The sequence below is a fragment of the Saccopteryx leptura genome, chromosome 5 (genome assembly GCF_036850995.1).
Source record: "Saccopteryx leptura isolate mSacLep1 chromosome 5, mSacLep1_pri_phased_curated, whole genome shotgun sequence".
Lineage (NCBI taxonomy): Eukaryota > Metazoa > Chordata > Mammalia > Chiroptera > Emballonuridae > Saccopteryx > Saccopteryx leptura.
The window spans coordinates 958441-979707 of record NC_089507.1 but is presented as its reverse complement, the minus strand read 5'-3'; the positions used below and the strand labels follow the sequence as shown (position 1 = coordinate 979707).

The window sequence follows — 21267 nt, the reverse complement described above, 5'->3', positions numbered from 1 at the left end:
CTGGGCAGTGCTGTGGAGCCTGCATGTCCGCCTGGGCCTGGAGGCCGAAGGCCTGGGCAGTGCTGTGGAGCCTGCATGTCCGCCTGGGCCTGGAGGCAGAAGGCCTGGGCAGGACATGGTGGGGGCACTGAGGACTCAGGTGGAGTCCTCTGCATCCTGAGCCCCCACCCCGCCCTGCTGGCCAGGCGGGCTCCCCCAGCCCCACTCCCAGCAGCTGCCCGCGTTCTCAGCTGGTCAGCTGGGCCCCCGTCCACGCTGCTCCTCCCAGAGCTGAGGCCTCAGCCAGGGGAGGGGGGGAGCGGCCACCACGCACACACACCCAAGGGCCATCCAGATGGCCAGAACCCCCACGGCTCTGGTCACCACACGTGACAGGTAAACAGGTCACCTGGGGCACTAACTTGTTCAGCAGCATCTCTCTGCCAACTCACAACTAAACTCAAACTTTACAACTTTACTCTAGAGAACTTTCCAAAGAAACCTCAAACCACCTGACCACTCATTTTTTCCTCCAAAACACACAGACGGTGTGATTTAGGAGTTATCCAGTGATTTAAATTACCATCTACTGTAATCTGTATCAATAATGCATCATATTCTTAGCATGTTCTTCAACTGCTCCACGTGCCAATTTATATTCCCAAGTTTCATGATACCAAAGGTGACTATTTCTAGTTTTCTCCTTCCCACAGGCCTAATAAAATTAACTGGGACTTTTTTTTTTTTTGTATTTTTCTGAAGTCGGAAACGGAGAGGCAGTCAGACAGACTCCCGCATGCGCCCGACCGGGATCCACCCGGCATGCCCACCAGGGGATGATGCTCTGCCCATCTGGGGCGTCGCTCTGCCGCAATCAGAGCCATTCTAGCACCTGAGGCAGAGGCCACGGAGCCATCCTCAGCGCCTGGGCCAACTTTGCTCCAATGGAGCCTTGGCTGCGGGAGGGGAAGAGAGAGACAGAAAGGAAGGAGAGGGGGAGGGGTGGAGAAGCAGATAGGCGCCTCTCCTGTGTGCCCTGGCCGGGAATCGAACCCGGGACTCCTGCACACCAGGCCGACGCTCTACCACTGAGCCAACCGGCCAGGGCCAACTGGGACATTTTTACAACTCAAACTTAGTATATGCTCTACTATTTCTAATTTTAGTATATGTGCTGCTGAAGCGAGCACGATGCTCTACTATTTCTAAAAAGTTATGCTAGCCTGACTGGTGGTGGCACAGTGGATCAAGCATCGACCTGGAACGCTGAGGTCGCTGGTTCAAAACCCTGGGCTTGCCTGGTCAAGGCACATATGGGAGTTGATGCTTCCTGCTCCTCCCCCTCTTCTCTCTCTCTCATCTCTAAAATGAATAAATAAAAAAAAGTTAAAATAAAAAAATAAAAAGTTATGCTAAAATAAGCAATTACTGTACATCTAAATAACGCTATTTACCATAAAACCTGCAGCCTAACCAGGCAGTGGTGCAGTGGACAGAGAGTTGGCTTGGGACACTGAGAACCCAGGTTCAAAACTCTGAGGTCACCCACTTCAGCGTGGGCTCACCAGCTTAAGCCCAAAGGTCACTGGCTAGAGCATGGGGTCATTGGCTAAGCTGGAGCCCTCTGGTCAAGGCACCTATGAGAAGCAATCAACAAAGAACTAAAGTGTCGTAACTATGAATTGATGCTTCTCATCTCTCTCCCTTCCTGTTTGTCCGTTTGGCCCTCTCTCTCACACTAAAAAAAAAAAAGAAAAAGAAAAGAAAAAAGCAATTCAAGACAAAGACCACTTCTGCCCTAGTACTACCTCAATCAAATACAGTACAACCTGAGTGGACGTAAAAAGAAATGATCATTGTCACCTCTGAATCACTGACTATGTAAAACTGCAAAAGTGAACCCCGGTAAGCTCAACAATAACAAACAACCCGATCCAAATATGAGCAAAGGATTTAAACAGACATTTCTCCAAAGCAAATATACACAGGGCCAGTAAACGCATGAAAAGATGCTCAGTTATCACTCATCATCAGGAAAATGCAAATCAAAACCACAGAAAGAAGCCAGAGGACAGTGCGGGGGGAGGGGAGGAAGGAGCTAGGGCAGGGGCGGGGCGGGAGTGTTTCACGAGGACAGTGTCAGTGTGACAAGATGACAGAGCCACACAATAGGAAGGTGCTTAGTATCACTCAACTGTGCACTTAAACCCGGTTAAGATGGCAAATGTCATGTCATGTGCATTTTAACACAATATAAAAGAAAAAAGAAAGACCCAAAATGGGGCTGTTGAAGGAGGACTAGGAAGCAGCAGGGAAGGGAGGAAGGTGAGGGCAGGAGGGAGGCAGAGGACCGCCCCACGCAGTACCTTTGAGTTTGGTGTGGCTGTGAAGCAGCGGGTCAGCAGAAACCATGCATGGCCACCAAGGGTAACCGGACACCTTGGACCACACCAAATCACCGATGTTGTATTTCAACAGGTGGTCTTTGTCTCTGCCAGCACCCGGACAGGACTCTTTCTTAGCTGGAACCTAAAATGAATGACAGACAGACACTGTCACGCCCACAACAACATTGAGCCCAGCCTTTCACCCACAGGAGACCGAGGACCGACCAGGCTGGACCCCACACCCCTCTTTTCCAGATCAGCGCCCCCACAGCCAGCGTCACTGAGACCGTGCCTCTCCTGCCGTCAGCTAAGCGCTGGCCTGGTTCCCACACAGGCAGGCCTCACGGCAGGCAGGTGGTGGCCGAAGCCTATTTCCCAGCCTGGTGGATGGTCTTGGACTGACCTTTATTCATCAGTCACAGAACTCTCAGGGAACCCCAGCCCTCAGGACACGCCTCACCCAGGGTGGCAGGAGGCGGAGTGGTGAGGACAGCAGCAGGGCCTGGCAGCAAGTCTCAGCTGCCCCCTCGTGATCTGAGTCCTGGGGCTCTGACCCCAGTTTCTCCGCCATGGAACACAGGTGGCGGCCTCCTCCCAGCACTTGCGTTCTGCTCTTCGGGGGACACACAGTCACTGCGGCCCCGCCCTCTTCAGGGGCCACGCCCTCGGGGCTCAGCGTGTGCACGGGGCTGGGGGCGGGCTCAGAGCTGTCACATTGCACGCTTTCTCAGAGTAGTTCACACACTGTTTTACATATTTGTGTCATCTAAGCCATGTGACAAACCCATCAGGACAAGTAGTAGCGTTCCCACTTGGAAGATGGTAAGTCAGAAATCAGGTGATTTATCCGTTTTAACAAAACCAAGTGGCAGGGTGGGGAGTCACCTGCAGCGGCCTCTCCCCTTGTGTGAGTTCACCACAACCACAGGCACCTCCACAGCAACCTACAGTCCAGGTCCCTGAATGGCATTTTTAGAAACTCGCTATTATAATCATAAGACTGAGACCTACCCTGGCCGGTTGGCTCAGCGGTAGAGCATCGGCCTGGCGTGCGGGGGACCCGGGTTCGATTCCCAGCCAGGGCACATAGGAGAAGTGCCCATTTGCTTCTCCACCCCCCCTCCTTCCTCTCTGTCTCTCTCTTCCCCTCCCGCAGCCAAGGCTCCATTGGAGCAAAGATGGCCCGGGCGCTGGGGATGGCTCCTTGGCCTCTGCCCCAGGCGCTAGGGTAGCTCTGGTCGCGGCAGAGCGACGCCCCGGAGGGGCAGAGCATCGCCCCCTGGTGGGCAGAGCGTCGCCCCTGGTGGGCGTGCCAGGTGGATCCCAGTCGGGCACATGCGGGAGTCTGTCTGACTGTCTCTCCCCGTTTCCAGCTTCAGAAAAATACAAAAAAAAAAAAAAAAAGACTGAGACCTAAAAAGCCCCTGAGTACTCAATCTACGTCTTTTGAACCTGCTAAGTTCTTCATTATTTTACAAGTTCAAGGATATTTTGGCCATTTCTTCTCCTATCTGTGGAAATTGTAAATAAAATTCCTCGACTACAATTTTATTTTTACTTTTTTAACTTTTCCATTAATTTGAGAGAGATAGAAAGAGAGAAATGAGGAGAGGGAAAGAGGGAGAAGACGAGGGAGAAGACTGAACCCATTGTTCCCTTTAGTTGTTGCATTTAGAGTCACTGCTTCTCGTCCATGCCTGCCCAGAGGTCAAACCCACGGCCTCAGTGCACCAGGATAATGCTTTCTCAACTCAGCCACCCAGCCAGGGCCTGCTCAACTATAATTTTATTGATTTTTTTATTGACTTTTTATTGATTTACTTATTTTTTGAGAGAGAAAGACAGGAAGGGAGAGAAAGAAGGAGGAGAGAGATGAGAAGCATCAACTCATAGTTGTGGCACCTTAGTTGTTCATTGATTGCTTCTCATATGTGCCTTGACCGGGGGGCTCCAGTCAAGCCAGAGACCTTGGGATCATGTGAATGATCCCACACTCAAGCTGGCGACAATTTCAGGATTTCCAATTGGGGGCACCTCAGTGCCCCAGGCCGATGCTCTATCCACTGTGCCACCACCAACCAGGTGTTGGCTCTACTTTAAACTGAATACTCTAACCTTGGTGATGATACACAACCAAAGCTGGCTTCAGCTACCCTCTTGTACCCTGCAAGTGGGAACAGCACCCTCCCTGGTTCCGCCGGCCGGGAACAAGGTTCCTTGGAGGTTTTATACGGCTTATACTCATTTAAGTGGTGGGCCCCCTGAGTGTCCTTTAAGACATAATGACGTAAGTACCACATCCTTCCACGGTAGGTAGGCTAGGGTTCTACAGCCCAGCCTGTGATGAGTGAAGCTCAGTCAAGTGTGTTCAAGGGCGGGACTTGGCGCTGGGCACCAGGAAGATGACTGTGCATCACAGCCAGTCCCCAAGGAGGCAGGCCCTCTGCGGGGCCCCCAGGGGGAGGAGACGGTGAGTCCACAGGGACCACTGGGAAGGGTGACAGGCAGGCCTCTTCCGCACAGCTCAGTCCTTGGATGGGAGGGAACTGGAAACCCCACAATAGGCCCCGACACACCTCCACCAACTGACCAGCACGAGGCCACAGAACATTCAGAACAGGACCCCCATGAAAATAGTATCGCCGGAAGGTCTGGAACTGACCACACCTGGGTCCAGAAACTGATCTGACCTCTTTTTACCATTTTAACCTTATATATTTAGCTGACCTCTTTGGGCCTCAGAACAGGCTCAGCAGCCTGCTGGGAGGCCTAAAAGAGGCCATGCTGGGTCCTGGAGCCAGGGCCCACGCCACAACCCAGCCCTCTCAGCAGCACTGTCCCCACCCCTGCAGCCACCAAACACAGGGCGCTGTCCCTGGGAGCTCTCCCGGGCACGGGTCATGGGTCATGGGTCATGGGTCACGGGTCACGGGCTGGCTGCTGTGCGGCCCCACCCCAGGCAGAACCCCCATGAGTACCTTTCTGTCTGAGGGACTCGAGGCCTCGGACACCAGAGCTGCTTCCACAAGGCCCTGCTCCAGGAAAGAGTCATACTTGATGCTCCTCTTCCGGCTCCTCCTCGCCTTACTCTCTGGGTTCTGTCCATTCTCCTCTGACTGGGACACAGCTGCAGCACCGTCCCCACAGATGGAAGACTCGAAGAGAGGTTTCCCATTCATGTACGTCTTGGTGATTTTCAGTTTGATTTCTGGAGAGCCATTTTTGATGGGGGTAGTGTTAGGCGGGGTCCCGGCCCCTTTCATCTCCTGGGACTCAAAACGCAGTTTGGCATCATGAGCACCGGGTTCTCCATTGAAAACGCGGGAGGTCAGGTCTTTCAGCTTCTCTGCCGGGAGAAAGGGGAGCGTGTCGTGGCCGTTGAACTTCTGCATGACGCCCTCCTGCAGCCCCGCGGAGAGCGGGCCTTTGCCCAGGAGCACGGAGCACTCGCGGTTCACTTCGCAGCTCGGGGCCTTCCCGTTGGTGCCGCCCAGCATCTCCGGTGCCTGCTTCATCCTCATGTACTTCACCACTTTCTCAACAGAAAGAGGACTTTTTTTGATGCTAAATTCCATTCAGGCCAGATGCTTCTGTCCTCAGAACCCTACACTATGAGGAAAAACAAAGAAAGAAAGAAAGGTGTTACATTTAAAACCTAAATGCGTGCACCAACATCTCTACAATGTTGTGGGTTTGGGGGGTTTTTTTCTGAGCCAGTTTATGATGTACTGCAGTGGTTCTCAACCGCCGGCCCGCAAAAGAGCTAACTTCATACAGTGTCAGGGTGGTTAACTCTCTCACGAACTGGCACGAAACACCTGGTAGATCAGCACCAGCCCACGGACCAGCGGTTGAAAACCATTGGTGTATAATGATTTAGATCACAGAAGGCAGTTCTAATACCACAAAAATGACACAAAATCACAAAGCAAAAAAAAAAGAACTGGAGCAGCCTTTAAGGAACAGAACACAAAAGCCAGGCAAGTTGGGCCACGACCTCATAAGCGATGTGGTGGTGGACACATCACCTGATCTGCCTTATGCTCCTCAGAGAGACGCCACCACCCCCTGCCCGGAGCGCAGAGCCAGGCCTGTCCCCCTGCGGCCCCAGGCAGAGGTTCCGCACCGTGAGCCGGTCACTTGGTCAGCAAAGTAGAAAACCAGCCGCCCTGTGCCTGGCACACTTCAGTGATGGGGAGAGCCAAGGCAGAAAGGGAGACAGCGGCGTGCGTCCGTCCTGGCGGGGGCCTGGCCACCACCCCATCCCCATCCCAACCCAGCCCTGCCTCAGCCCAAACTAAAGGCCATGACAGGAGTGGCCGTAAACTGGACAAAGTTACCACCTGAAGAAAACTTCGCCAAGGGCAACTGCTGGGCCCTAATGTGTACTACCGGCCATGTGCACACTGATCACTGGGCCCAAGTGTGAGACCCCTCTGGCCACACTGTCATAATGCAGGGTCTTCACTGTACAGCTATAGTCCCTGAGGGCACCAAGACCCCAAGGAGCAGCTAGTCAAGGTACAGGCAGGGAGGTCGCCCACCAAGAGCACCCTGTGAGGCCACCAGGGAGGCCCTCCAAGGAGGGACAGCAGAAGCACCCGACTGCGGAGGTGACAGCAAGGCCTGCAGCCACAGCCACGCAGAGTGGCCGTCCTCAACTGGGAGCAACCGGGCTCCCCAACGACAGCTAGCTTGTCTGGAAACTTTTTTTTTTTAAGATTTCATTTACTGATTTTACAGAGAGAGGAAAGAGAGAGACAGAGAGCCAGAAGTAGCAACTCATAGTTGATTCACTTTAGTTGTTCACTGGTTGCGTCTCATCTGTGCCTTGACTAAGCAAGCCCAAGGTTTCAAACTGGTAACCGACCTCAGCCTTCCAGGTCAATGCTTTATCCACTGCACCACAGGTCAAGTGCACCCCTATTTTTATTGCAGTATTATTTACAATAGCCAAGAGATGGAAGCCACCCAAGAGCCCATCCATAGACGAGTAGATAAAGATGTGGTATATGGAATGGAATATTACTCAGCCATAAAAAAGGAACGAAATCCTAGCATTGGATGGACTTAGAGGTGAAATAAGTCACACATATCATCACCCTTATGTGTAGAATCTAAAGAACAAAATAAACACACAAAGCCAGGCGGTGGCGCACTAGATAGAGCGTCGACCTGGGACCCTGTAGACCAGCACCAGGTTCAAAACCCAAGGTTGCTGGCTTGAGTGCAGGCTCACCAGCTTGAGTGTTGGGTCCCTGGCTTGTGTGTGGGATTACAGATGTGATCCCATGATCATCGGCTTGAGCCTGAGATCGCTGGGATGAGCAAGGGGTCACTGGCTTGGCCTGAGCCCCCAGTCAAGATATGCACAAATGAGAAGCAATCAATGAACAACTTTTAAGTGATGCAACTAGGAATTGATGCTTCTCATCTCATCTCTCCCTCCCTCCTTTCCTTCTTTTCTTTTCTTTCTTCCTCCCTCCCTCCCTTCCTTCCTTCCTTCCTTCCTTCCTTCCTTCCTTTCCATCTCTCTCCTGCTAAAAATATTAAAATAAAATTAAAAAACACGTGCATGAACCTTCACAGGAATATTCATAAAAGCAAAAACAAGTGCATGTCCAACAATGGATAAGTGGACACAAGGAACGTCACCCACCCCCAGAGCAGGGCACTGGGCGGCCGTAGACAGGAGCAGGGCACAGATGCGTCACAGCCGGATGGAGCTGGGAAGCATGAAGCTGGGGGAAAGAAGTCAGCACAGGCCAGGAGTACAGGACGCCGCTCACACAAAATGCTGGGAACAGTCACGTCCACAGAGAGGGCGGGATGGTGGCTGCCAGGGGCTGGGGTGAGGGTCACAAGGCTCCTTCCCAGGACGATGGGGATATTCTGGAATCAGTGGTGACAGTATGCAATGCTGAGAACTTACTAAAAAACTCACCAAATTATAAGCTTTAAAATGGTTTAAATGGTGAATTTTATGTTAATTGAATTTTACCTCATTCTTAAATCCTCATGTCATCGAATGGACAGGGATACACATGAATCTGTATCACTCACGTATCTGTGAGAACCTTTTTTCTGTCTGAAACACACTCCCAGCAGCATGACAATTCCCTCAACATCAGGGTCACCTGCCGCAAAGACAGGGGCTTGGGGCTGGGGAGGGACTGGCCTGAAGTCCGCGCCCCACACAGCCAGGCAGCCAGTGGGCCAGCTGAGCGACAGCTCAGTGCCGGGACCTGGACGCAGCGCAGCGCCCAGAGTGGGAAGGCACCTTGCAAGGCCAGTGGTGAGCGCCCTGCAGAGCCCAGAGGACAGCCCTCAGACCCTGACCTTCCCTTGGCTCCTTCAGCCCTCCACTGAGGTCCACCAGGCACCCAAAGAAACTTACTGAGACAAGAACTTAAGAGCAAAAGAAAACTGGGAACTCAAAGAAACACGCAATGAGAGAAGTGAGAGAAATCCCAAGAACCCCCGGCCAAGGCTGGAGCGTACCCGCCGGCCCAGTGTCCCTCAACACCCACTGCAGCTCGGGGTGGTGGCAGGTGCTGGGCCGGGGTCCAGGGGACTGTCACGCTACCCTCTAACTCTGAGGCATGGGAATACATTATCTAGTTAAAGTGTTTTCTGTTTGTTTGTATTTTTAGCAAGAGAGAGAGGGGGAGAGAGAGAGAGAGAAAGAGAGAGACAGGAGAGAGATGAGAAGCATCAACTCATTGTTACAGCACTTTAGTTGTTCATTGATTGTTTTCTCATACATGACTTGACTTGGGCAGGGGCTCCAGCTGAGCCAGTGACCCCTTGCTACAGCCAGCAATCTTTGGGCCCAAGCCAGCAACCTTAGGGTTTCAAACTAGGTCCTCAGTGTCCCAGGCTGATACTTTATCCACTGCGCCACTGCCTGGTCAGGCTAAAGATTTTCTCTAGATGTTTAAAGGAACATTACAAAAATGTAAAAATATTCCCAAAATAACTATAAATTATAGCATGTTATAATAGCATCCCCCTACTGCTAGGGGACAAAAGAAGGCAACCAGAGAGCATCCATGTCCTACAGTCTTTTTTTTTTTTTTTTCATTTTTCCGAAGCTGGAAACGGGGAGGCAGTCAGACAGACTCCCGCATGCGCCCGACCGGGATCCACCCGGCACGCCCACCAGGGAGCGATGTTCTGCCCCTCTGGGAGGTCACTCTGTTACATCCAGAGCCATTCTAGCGCCTGAGGCAGAGGCCACAGAGCCATCCTCAGTGCCCGGGCCATCTTTGCTCCAATGGAGCCTCGGCTGCGGGAGGGGAAGAGAGAGACAGAGAGGAAGGAGAGGGGGAGGGGTGGAGAAGCAGATGGGCGCTTCTCCTGTGTGCCCTGGCCGGGAATCGAACCCGGGACCCCTTGCACGCCAGGCTGACGCTCTACCACTGAGCCAACCAGCCAGGGCCCATGTCCTACAGTCTTGCCAAAGGGAGAGGAAGAAGAAAGGAGGGAGGGAGGGGGAAGAGAGGAAAAAAAAGAAAAAGATATAAAGATCATGCTAATGAAACATCTACATAATAGGAGTTCTAAACAGAAACAGAAGACTTAGAAAATTATCAAAGACCTGAACACACATTTTTCCAAAGAGGACACACAGATGGCCAACAGACAAATGAAAAGGTGCCCAAAATCACTTATCATCAGAGAAATGCAAATCAAACCACAACCACCTACCACCTCACAGCTGCCAGCATGGCTAATCAATAAATCAACAAACAAGTATTGTGAGGATGTGGAGAAAGGCAAACCTCTGCACTGCTGGGGGGAATGCATTTGGTGCAGCCACTGTGTAAAACAGTATGGAGATTCCTCAAAAAATTAAAAATGGAACTGTGAATCCACTTCTGGGTTTAGCCAAAGAATCTCGAAACACTAATTCAAAAAGACACATACAGCCTGACCTGTGGTGGCGCAGTGGATAAAGCATCGACCTGGAAATGCTGAGGTCGCCAGTTCAAAACCCTGGGCTTGCCTGGTCAAGGCACATATGGGAGTTGATGCTTCTAGTTCCTCCCCCCCTTCTCTCTCTCTCTGTCTCTCCCTCTCCTCTCTAAAAATGAATAAAAAAAAAAAAAAGACACATGCACCCTTATGTTCACTGCAGCATTCTTCACAATAACCAAGACATGGAATCAACCTAAGTGTCCTTCGATGGATGACTGGATAAAAAAAGCTGTGGTACACATATAATGGAATACTACTCAGCAATAATAAAGAATGAAATTCTGCCACCAGCAAAAACATAAACGGACCTAGAGGGTACTATGCTAAGTGAAATAAGTCAGACACAGAAAGACAAATGCCATATAATTTTTTCTTACAAGTAGAATCTAAAAAAAAACAACAAAAAAAAAACCCCACAAATGAATCAACACCATGAAACAGAAACAGACTCACAGATAGAGTAAATGGCTGCCCTCCAGAGGGCAGAGAGGTGGGGAAATGGGGAAAAGAAAGGAAAGGAAAAACTAGGGGCCATCACTGACCCCTCCCCCCCCACCCAGCGTCTCTCAGAGCCCAAACAACAGGCTGGTCAGTTTGGCTGCACTTCTCTCCCCACCACGTCGTCAGTGCTGGTCCATCACCACCATCTTTCTCAGGACAAACAGTCTCCCCACTGGTTTATCAATCAACAAACTGGCAGACAGGCTCTCAGTGCTGAGGCCATCAGCGCCAGGCGCAGGCTCAGCACCACACAACTGCTGGGCCCCATCCAGAGCTCGTAATTCAGTAGTGGGGGGGGGGGGGTGAGAATCCGCCTTTCTAACAAGTTCCCAGGGGACCAGACTTTGAGAACCACTGCACTAGGTTATGGTGCAGTATCAAGCCCCACAGCAATCAGCTGTTGCTTGGCTCAACCCAAAGGTATCCTTGCTCAGAGTACACATGCGTGCTTTCACAAAAGACAGAAAGAGTGGCCTGACCAGGCGGTGGCGCAGTGGATAGAGCGTTGGACTGGGATGTAGAAGACCCAGGTTTGAGACCCCAAGGTCGCCAGCTTGAGTGTGGGCTCATCTGGTTTGAGCAAAAGTCCACCAGCTTGAACCCAAGGTCGCTGGCTCCAGCTAGGGGTCACTCGGTCTGCTGAAGGCCCGTGGTCAAGGCACGTATGAGAAAGCAATCAATGAACCACTAAGGTGTTGCAACGTGTAGTGAAAAACTAATGATTGATGCTTCTCATCTCTCTCTGTTCCTGTCTGTCTGTCCCTGTCTATCCCTCTCTCTGACTCACTGTCTCTATAAAAAATTAATTAGTTAATTAATTAAAAAAAAAAGACAGAAAGAGTGTGTGATAAGGCACATGTCTCCTATAGCTTCCACTCAGAAGCAATACGTCCCTTTTCAACAGCTCTACAGAGGACTGAAGCATGTGCTGTCCAGAGCAGACAGAGCCTCGTCACTCACACTCACACACACCCTTCCTGCAAGAACCTCCAACTGTTCCCTCTCCCCTCCCCCCCCCCCCCCCCCCCCCCGCTGGTCCAGCCAAACCAGCCTGGCCTTCTGCTCTTACCCAGGGTCTCTGCATAGGCTGTGCCTGCATGTGCAATACTCATGCCCACCAGCTCAAGCACTGCCCTGCTCCATCCAGCACTAACCCCGGTCCCCAGTTAGGGAGAATCGCCCTAGACACCCCCGTCGTTCCTTCTTGGCTTTCTTTTGTTCTGCAGAGTTCTGAACACATGCAACGGTCGATAAACTACGTAGAATCCTGCATACCCATGCCACCATCGACCCATGCCGGCCTGATCCAGCCACACTCACTGCTCCCCTCACAGACGCATGAAGCAAACAGATGGTGCCTCACCTCATCGGTAAAGATCTGTATGCATCTCTGAAAGGGACAGATTCTTTTCTTCAGCACAACAAAACCACTATGGGAGCTAAAAAAATTGGAATTCCTTACTAGCAAATCTAGTGAGTGTTCTAATTTCTGTCCCAAGTAACAGAGTGGCGTTTCGCTGTGTCTGTAACTAGCCTTGTCTTGGTGCCAACAAACCCTGCAGAGGGCAGTTAGTGACATGCCTCCCATCTCTTATCCACAGATCCTCCTCCTTCCTTGCTGACCAAACCAGGTGACTGGTCTTCTGGTTCCTATGTTCTGAGTCCCGCTAATGGCAATCCTGCAGTGAGTGGTTAATGTGTTCCTTTCTCCCTGTACTTCCTGTAAATTGGTTGTTAGCCATAAAGATTCAGGTTCAATCACTTGGCAAGCCCATTTCACGGGTTCTTCAAAAATGTGATATTCTGAAACCCTGGGTTTGCCTGGTCAAGGCATATATGGGAGTTGATGCTTCCAGCTCCTCCCCCTTCTCTCTCTCTCTCCTCTCTCTCCCTCTTTGTCTCTCTCTCTCCCTCTCTCTCTCCTCTCTAAAAATGAATTTAAAAAATTAATAAATAAAAAAAAATTTTAAAAAGCCTGACCAGGTGGTGGCGCAGTGGATAGAGCGTCGGACTGGGATGCGGAAGGACCCAGGTTCGAGACCCCGAGGTCGCCAGCTTGAGCGCGGGCTCATCTGGCTTGAGCAAAGAGCTCACCAGCTTGGACCCAAGGTCGCTGGCTCCAGTAGGGGGTTACTCCGACTGCTGAAGGCCCGCGGTCAAGGCACATATGAGAAAGCAATCAATGAACAACTAAGAAGTCGCAATGCGCAACGAGAAACTGATGATTGATGCTTCTCATCTCTCTCTGTCCCTGTCTATCTCTGCTTCTGTAAAAATAAATAAATAAATAAATAAATAAATAAATAAATAAATAAAAAGTGATATTCTGTCCCCCTCACAGTTCTATAAACTCCATGGGACAAGGACATAGCTGATAGTCAGAAGTACAGTGCCTAGGCCCTGGCCGGTTGGCTCAGCGGTAGAGCATCGGCCTAGCGTGCGGAGGACCCGGGTTCGATTCCCGGCCAGGGCACACAGGAGAAGCGCCCATTTGCTTCTCCACCCCTCCGCCGCGCTTTCCTCTCTGTCTCTCTCTTCCCCTCCCGCAGCCAAGGCTCCATTGGAGCAAAGATGGCCCGGGCGCTGGGGATGGCTCTGTGGCCTCTGCCTCAGGCGCTAGAGTGGCTCTGGTCGCAACATGGCGACGCCCAGGATGGGCAGAGCATCGCCCCCTGGTGGGCAGAGCATCGCCCCTGGTGGGCGTGCCGGGTGGATCCCGGTCGGGCGCATGCGGGAGTCTGTCTGACTGTCTCTCCCTGTTTCCAGCTTCAGAAAAATGCAAAAAAAAAAAAAAAAAAAAAAAAAAAAAAGAAGTACAGTGCCTACTAACAAAAAGATATGCCTGACCAGGCAGCGGTGCAGTGGATAGAGCATCAGCCTGGGATGCTGAGGACCCAGGTTCAAAACCCAGAAGTCGCCAGCTTGAGCATGGGGTCACAGACATGATCCCATGGTTGCTGGCTTGAGCCCAAAGGTCGCTGACATGAGCAAGGGGTCAGTGGCTCAGCTGGAGCCGCCCCCAGACCATCAAGGCACATATGAGAAAGCAATCAATGAGCAATTAAAGTGCTGCAACAGCAAGTTGATGCTTCTCATCTCTCTTCTCTCTTCCTGTCTGTCTGTCTCTTTCTTTTTTTATTTTTTTATTTATTTATTCATTTTTAGAGAGGACAGAGAGAGGGAGAGAGAGACACACAGAGAGAGAGAGAGAAGGGGGGAGGAGCTAGAAGCATCAACTCCCATATGTGCCTTGACCAGGCAAGCCCAGGGTTTCGAACCGGTGACCTCAGCATTTCCAGGTCGTTTTATCCACTGCGCCACCACAGGTCAGGCCTGTCTGTCTCTCTCTTAAAAATAAATCAATAAATATGATGGCCCACCTCCTATTCCAGGACAGAGAGTCTGTTAAAACGTCCCCTGAGAGGCAGAGCAGTAAGCCCCCGGGCACAGAATGGGAGAGGCCGGGCCCTGCAGGAGCTCTAATCACTTATAGCCCAGTGACTTCAGGTCATTACTTAACATCTTTGGGATTCAGTCTCCTGCTGTGAGCATTCAATGAGACGAGGTAAAGAAGATTTGCAGCTCAAAGCCACTTACGGAGAAGCTCTGCACAGATGGCACCTCGACTTCAAATCTTTTGGGGGTAGCAACTCAGAAGCCTTTTTTTTCTAACATATTTTAACTTAAAAAAATCTAGGAATTCACATATTTACAAAATAAAAATCTTTAGGAAAACAGAAGACGCAAAAGTATCTCCACTTGTTAACTGAGTGCCTCTGGGCTCTGCTGGAAGCCCAGAAGACCAGTCAGAGGGTCCTCACCTTGAAAAACTCACAACCCAGAGAGGAAGGCAAGAGTCTGCACAACGTGCAGCCGCCACAGGGCCCAGCACTGACAAAGAAAGGAGGCTGGGCCGGCGGGAGCCCAGCAGCGCCCCCAGGACGGCTCAGGAGGCAGCACAGCCGGAACGGAGCACCGCTCCTCACAGAGCTGCGGCAGCAGCACAATGACATCTCAGAGCAGCACCGAGGACCAGCGGGCACAGAGGCCAGAAAAGCATGCAAGGACCACACACCATGCTCCCCATCTAGGGCTTCCTCTTTCGGGCCGACAGCAAAGCTCCAGGGCCCGTTCTCGGCCGGCCGGAGGGTGAGCTCAAGCTTCTGTTTGGGAAGAACAGAAGTAGATGAGAGGCTAGGCCCACCTTCCCTCTCCACTGGTCCACAGTGAGAAGAGAACGGCGCCCTGCCCCCCCCCCATCCTGCAAACTGTGAACCCGAGCCCCCAGGGCCCACTCTCCCCTCACTGAGCCCCACGCTGACCCCAGCCCATGGACACCATTCTTTTTGTATCTGCCCACCCCTCCTACCCTGACCCCTGTGCTTGGAAAGGCGACTGTTCTCTAGCACTGGTCCATGAGCCTTCCCTCCGACCTCTGTCACCAGCCCATGGTGAGGTGACACTTTTCCCACCTCACACCAGGGCAAGCATGTTCAGGCCACTCCTCATCACCCACACCCCTTCTGGGACATCTTGGACAAAGTACAAGGGGCTGAGGCTCCATTCGTTCAAACAGTCCCTCGAGTACCGCTACAGCATGGGGGTATGACAGCAATCAAAGCCAAGAGGACCAAACAACTCGCCCTACAGAGACCTCAATGCATTCATGAAGACGGACAAATAAGAAACACACCTGTCAGAGGAAGCTGCTGCAAGGAAAGAAAGGGCTGGGGCAGGGGGTGAGTGCCAGAGATAAGGGTGGGCAGGGGAGATGCCTAGAAAGGGACAGTTGGGGCAAAGATGTCAAGGCAGGAAAGGAGCAAGCCATGCAGGTGCCCAGAGGTGTCCAAAAAGAAGAGCAAGGACAATAGCTTGAGGCCCACGTGGCTGTGGGTAGCTCGTCAGGGGCCAGAGTGGCTGGAGCAGAGTGAGCGTGGACAGCACCCAAGGTAGGTGAGACAACGTGCTGATGACACACCCTGAGCAGCTCCCAAAGCAGGCAGGGAATCGGTGGCTTCCTAGGCGTGGCATACAAGCTGAGTAACTGAGGGGAGTGAACAGGAAAAGCCAGCCGAGCCCACATATGCACGGGGATGGGGGAAGGGGCAAACTGACCGTGCAAAGGCCCAAGGGACAAGCATGGGAGCCAGAGGTGAGCTAAGAGGTCAGGAGAGGGCAAAAGAAGAAATGCAGTGAGGCTGGTCTTGAACCCCAAAGGACAATGCGGATCCCTGAAGAGCGGGCCTCACAGGATCACATGCACATTTTAGAAAGACCCGGCCAGGTGCACAGAACTGACTGAGGACAGTAACTCTGGAGTCAGAAACATGCTTTCTGATCTGATGGCCTCCATAACACAGCAGCAAAAACATGTGAAAAAGTAACTGAAATGTGAAAACACTGATGTAGCTATAGACCATCTAACAGAATAAGCTGAATTCACATCGACTTTCTTTTTTTTATTATTATTATTAAGTGAAAGCCTGACCAGGTGGTGGCGCAGTGGATAGAGCGTCGGACTGGGATGTGGAGGACCCACGTTCGAGACCCCGAGGTTGCCAGCTTAAGCACAGGCTCATATGGCTTGAGCAAAAAGCTCACCTGCTTGGACCCAAGGTCGCTGGCTCAAGCAAGGGGTTACTCAGTCTGCTGAAGGCCTGCAGTCAAGGCACATATGAGAAAGCAATCAATGAACTAAAGTGTCGTAACAAAAAACTGATAATTGATGCTTCTCATCTCTCTCCGTTCCTGTCTGTCTGTCCCTGTCTATCCCTCTCTCTGACTCTCTCTCTGTCCCTTTAAAAAAAAATTATTAAGTGAGAGGTGGCAGAGCAAGGAGGCAGAGAGACAGACTCCCCCATGCACCCCAACTGGGATCCACCCGGCAAGCCCCCTACAGGGTGATGCTCTGCCTCTCTCGGGCCACTGTTCCGTTGATCAGCAACAGAGCTATTTCAGTGCATGAAGTGGAGGCATGGAGCCATCCTCAGTGCCCAGGGCCAACTTGCTCAAACCATTCAAGCTGTGGCTGTGGAGGAAAAAGAGAAAGAAAAAGAGAAAGAGAGACAGACAGAGAAGGGGGAAGGGGAAAGGGAAAAGGGGAGGATAGAGAAGCCGATGGTCACCTCTCCTGTGTCCCCTAACCAGAAGTCAAACCCAGGACTTCCACATGCCAGGCTGATGTTTTACTGCTGAGCCAACTAGATAGGGCCATCCTCAAGTCTTTTAATGACACCCAGTTAAAACAAAAATGGAGGTCCCCAACTCCTTCCAGTAGAACACTCTACACACCCACTAGCAAAGGCCAGCACTCAGCTCAACCTACACTTTGCAGTTTCTATCCTTGTATGTTTTGTCAAAACCATTAAGTATTACAGAAATTAAGATGCTTTCAAAACTCATCGTTGGCCATTTGCTTTTGGAAGGCAGACCCCAGAACACTAATCTGAGGTCTGTGTTGATTTTTTTTTAACTAGCAAACCAAATTTCATCAAATCAATCAACTCCTTCAACAGCTACGTTGCAATCACAGACAGATGCAAAATGCTGATGAGTCCCTGCAGTAACCAACTTCAGTCTTGTTCTCCCCCAAGTGCTTACTGTAAATAACCTTTCCTGAAAAAGAAATGAACAAATCATGTAAAAGACAGTTTGTACAGTATGAGCCTAACCCTCTGGAACTTCCATGTCACCTCTGGCTTTTGTATTTTGTAGACTTTATATTTTTTACCTTGCTCAGTGACACCAAGAGGTACTGTGGAAACATCAATGCTTGCATCATCTAAGAGAAAGTTACAGGTCTGTTCTGTTGTACTTACATGCTCATAATTTTTTGTTTAATGTTTGAGTCAGCTATGATGAGAAAGAAAAGAAAGAAAAGAGGCCTGCTGGCAAACACTCTTGGCTCCCTGATTAAAGAAAGGTGCCCTTGGGCAGCCCCTTACTTTCCACACTCAGCTTCTTCCAGAGGGTCTCTTTCTGCTCCAAAATGACTTATAAAAAAAGAGAGGCAAACGGGCCGAATGCTGGCATTAAAAAGGGTTGTTTGTTTATCCTAAACCCTATGCCCATTAATTCAACCTTTACTGAGTACCTGCCATGAGGGGGCACCCGCAGAGGCGATGAGAGTCCTCCTACCTCCAAGAGCCCAGCCAACAGGGGAGAAAGGTCACAGGCAGCCATGAAAAGGCTGGGTCCTCTGTACTCAGAAGGCAAGGACTAGCAGTGGTCCACACCCAACAAAAGTCTACACAAAAGCATGGAGTCAGGAGAGGGCACCAAGTATGTGGCAAAGAAGGACACATTTATTGTAGTCCAGCAAAAGAGTGAGGCTCAGATGACTAAGAAGCTGGTCCAAAACTGCATACATTCTACAGCCAAGTAGTCCACCAAACAAAAACACCAACAACTCAGTACACCAAATATGTGACTCTAAAGCCTGTTTCTTCAGTTCCTGCTGATTAAAGCCTTTATTTGGAAAGATTATTTGACCAGGTAGCTCAGTTGGTTAGAGCGTCATCCCTATACATACAAGGTTGTGGGTTCAATTCTCGGGCCAGTACACATACAAGAAATAACCAATGATTGCATAGATAAGTAGAACAATAAAATTGATATATTTCTCTCTCCCTTGTTCTCTCTAATCAATTTTTTAAAAAGATTATCTGTCCAGATAAAAAAGGACAAAGAACTTAAATTTGGATGATGACCTTTTGGCATCATTTTATTTATTTTTTAAGGATTTTATTTATTGATTTTACAGAGAGAGAGAGGCAAGGGAGTGAGAAGTAGCAACTCATAGCTGTTTCACTTTAGTTGTTCATTGAGGGCTTTGAACCGGTGACCTCAGCGTTCCAGGTTACCACGTTATCCACTGTGCCACCACAGGTCAGGCTCACCATCATTGAAGCACATCCTTTTATGTGTGCTTGGTGACAAGAACCCTGTATCTCACATTGCGCACATTTTATTAGCATTTTCTATCTTCTCATCAGCACTTCTTAGTAAATCTAATTCCACCAACTTTTACATGTTCTACACTGAAGCACCAAACCATAAAAGAGGAAGTAACTAATTAGTTTTAATTTACATTCTGCGATATGAGTAAGCCTCTCAAGGTTGGATTACTTGGAGGAGGAGAGGACATGGAGTAGGTGGAAGGCTGGACACACTGGAAGCCCAGCCGCAGGGCCTCTAACCCCTGTAATTCTGACTCACTCTTCATCTGCTTCCTCATACCTCAGCCAGACCGTTTCAACAGCCCTGCGTAAAATCAGCTGCATAAAAAATGTAAGCCCGGTAGCCACAACTGATGGCCTGTTTACCTCGGTTTCCTCTGTATGTCTCCACAAATTTCAAGTTCTTAAGTTTACACATTACACATGAACCTCTCGTGTATGTGCACACACAGGAGGAACTAACTGCCCAGCAGTCTCTGAAACTCAAGAAGTTACTTATCTGATGTTCTTAAAATGGAACGTTTACTGCTGGACCCAGAGGCCAGCCTCAGTCGGTAGCAATGCAGCCAGGAGGGGAGGATTTTCGTACTCAAGAGATCAGAGTTCTTCACAAAGCTTACACAAACTCACAACCATGCGGTGAGCCCTCACATTAGCAACCACTGGCCCCAAACTGAAGGCTGCTGGGCGTCTGAGAAAATGGAAGAAAAGGAAAGGAAATGACTCAAAGCCATCGTGCTTAAGGCATGAGTCCTCCTCACTTCCAGGCGGCAGTTTAGACTTGAACCAGGGCTGGTTGTGGGGTGCAGGACCACACACTGACACATGAGGAAAGTGAGGTCTGTGCTCACAGAACTGTTTCCTTCATGTTCCTGTTTGGAGTTGTGGTTTTTTTTAATACTGTTTCTCTCCTCACATTTAAATATGTAACTAGGAGACTTAAATCACTTCTGGAAAACAAGAGTTACAGTTCCAACCACATAAATGGGATAGCTTATTTTCCATCTTGATAACCATATTAAAAGGTACCTAAAACAGACTGGATACAACCGACCTGTGGTACTAACAAGAGGCGTTCAAGTTGGTTAGAGATTAAGGAACATACATCTCCGTGTTTAAACTCATTGAAAAGCCAAGGCCTTGAAGTGTGAGCGCGGGCTGTCAGTGAAGAACTTACTTCCCTAACCTGCTCCCAATTCACTGAGTCTCCCTGGTCCTCTCTCTTCAGGGTTTTGTTACATACACACACCCCAGGGCGCCAATTACTACCTGCCTGGAAATGATTCACGTCGTTGTGCTACAAAGTTTACACTGAAATGTCAAATCTGAAACTGTTCACGTCCAGAGGCACCGGGAGAAAAGACTAACGAAGGCTGCCATGGGTCCGCGTTCCTTCCACCCAAAGTCAAGACCAGCGTTTTTTTTAAATGCCTCGATTTGAAACCGCCCTCCTGGCCAGTGGAGGGGTGGGGGGGGCCCGAGCCAGCGCGCGGACAGGGGACGCGTTTCAGCGCGTCCTGAGGCCTCAGGGGCCCCCCTTGTACGCCCCCCAGGACTGAGGACCGGGGTCGCCAAGGCGGGGCCGAGAGCGGCAAGCGCCCCACCGTCCGGTGGGGTCCCCCATACCCGGCGCCCGCCGCCACCTGCCAAGGCCCATCCAGTACGGCTCCCGGGCGCCCGCGCTGGACCAACGGCCGGCGCCCGCCACTGTCATGCAGGGACCCAATGCAGACAAAAAAGCGCCTCCCAGCCGCGCCCCTCCCACCGCCCGGCCGCGGCCCGACCCCGGCTCGGCCCGCGTCTCACAAAGGCCGGCGGCCCAGCTCGCTCGGCGCCGCCGCGAACAAAGGCCGCCCGGCTCGGCAGGCCGGCACAGGTGCAGCCGCCGCGGAGGCCCAACATGGCCGCGCCGGCCCGCCGCCCCGTGACCGCCCGGTCCCCTCGCGCCCCCAGCCCAGACCCCTGTCCCGCCCTCAGGCCTGCGGCGGCCCGGCGGCCCCAGTGACCTGCGGTGCGTCGCATCCTCGGACGGCGGCGGCTCCCAGCTCCGGCGGCGGCGGGGAAGGGGCCGGGGCCGCGGGGAAGGCAGGGCCGGCCGCGGAGGGGAGGGGGCGGCGGCGGGCGCAGCGCGGCCAGGCCGAGGCTCTCCGCGCGCGGCGCCGACCCCGCCCCCGCGCTCCCGCCCGCCCGCCCCGAGAGCCGCCGCCGCCGGGCCGCCGCCGCCGCAGAAGCCGCGGGAAAGTGCGCGCCGCTGATTGGCTGCCGCGCTCGCGGGCTGCGGCCGGGTTTTCAAATCCGCGCCGGGCGAGCGGGGCGGGGCGGGGCGGCGGCCGCGGGCCGGGTGGGAGGGGGGGGGGCCGCACGGGGCCGAGGCCGCGGGGCCGGGGCCGTGGGACCCGCGAGCCGCCTCACACCAGCGCCAAGGCGCGCCCGCTCTCGCTCCTCCGCAGGGCGCGCGCCAG

At 51.8% G+C, this 21267-nt stretch overlaps 1 protein-coding gene across 6 annotated transcripts in view; it reads right to left on the bottom strand.

Moving 5' to 3' along the window:
- NSD2 (nuclear receptor binding SET domain protein 2) overlaps positions 1 to 21020 on the bottom strand; it is a 68189-nt gene extending 47169 nt beyond the window's left edge. For 3 of the 6 annotated variants that reach the window (XM_066384762.1, XM_066384768.1, XM_066384769.1), the window contains exons 1-3: positions 20812 to 21020; positions 5345 to 5975; positions 2346 to 2508 (exon numbers count right to left, since the gene is read on the bottom strand). In XM_066384762.1, the coding sequence (XP_066240859.1) occupies positions 2346 to 2508; positions 5345 to 5941 (760 nt within the window). In that variant the 5' untranslated portion in view covers positions 5942 to 5975; positions 20812 to 21020. Of the gene's footprint in view, positions 1 to 2345; positions 2509 to 5344; positions 5976 to 14668; positions 14786 to 14922; positions 14941 to 20811 lie in introns of those variants that run through there. The other 3 variants (XM_066384765.1, XM_066384767.1, XM_066384766.1) reach the window with 3 other exon arrangements.
- Positions 21021 to 21267: the final 247 nt, after the last annotated feature.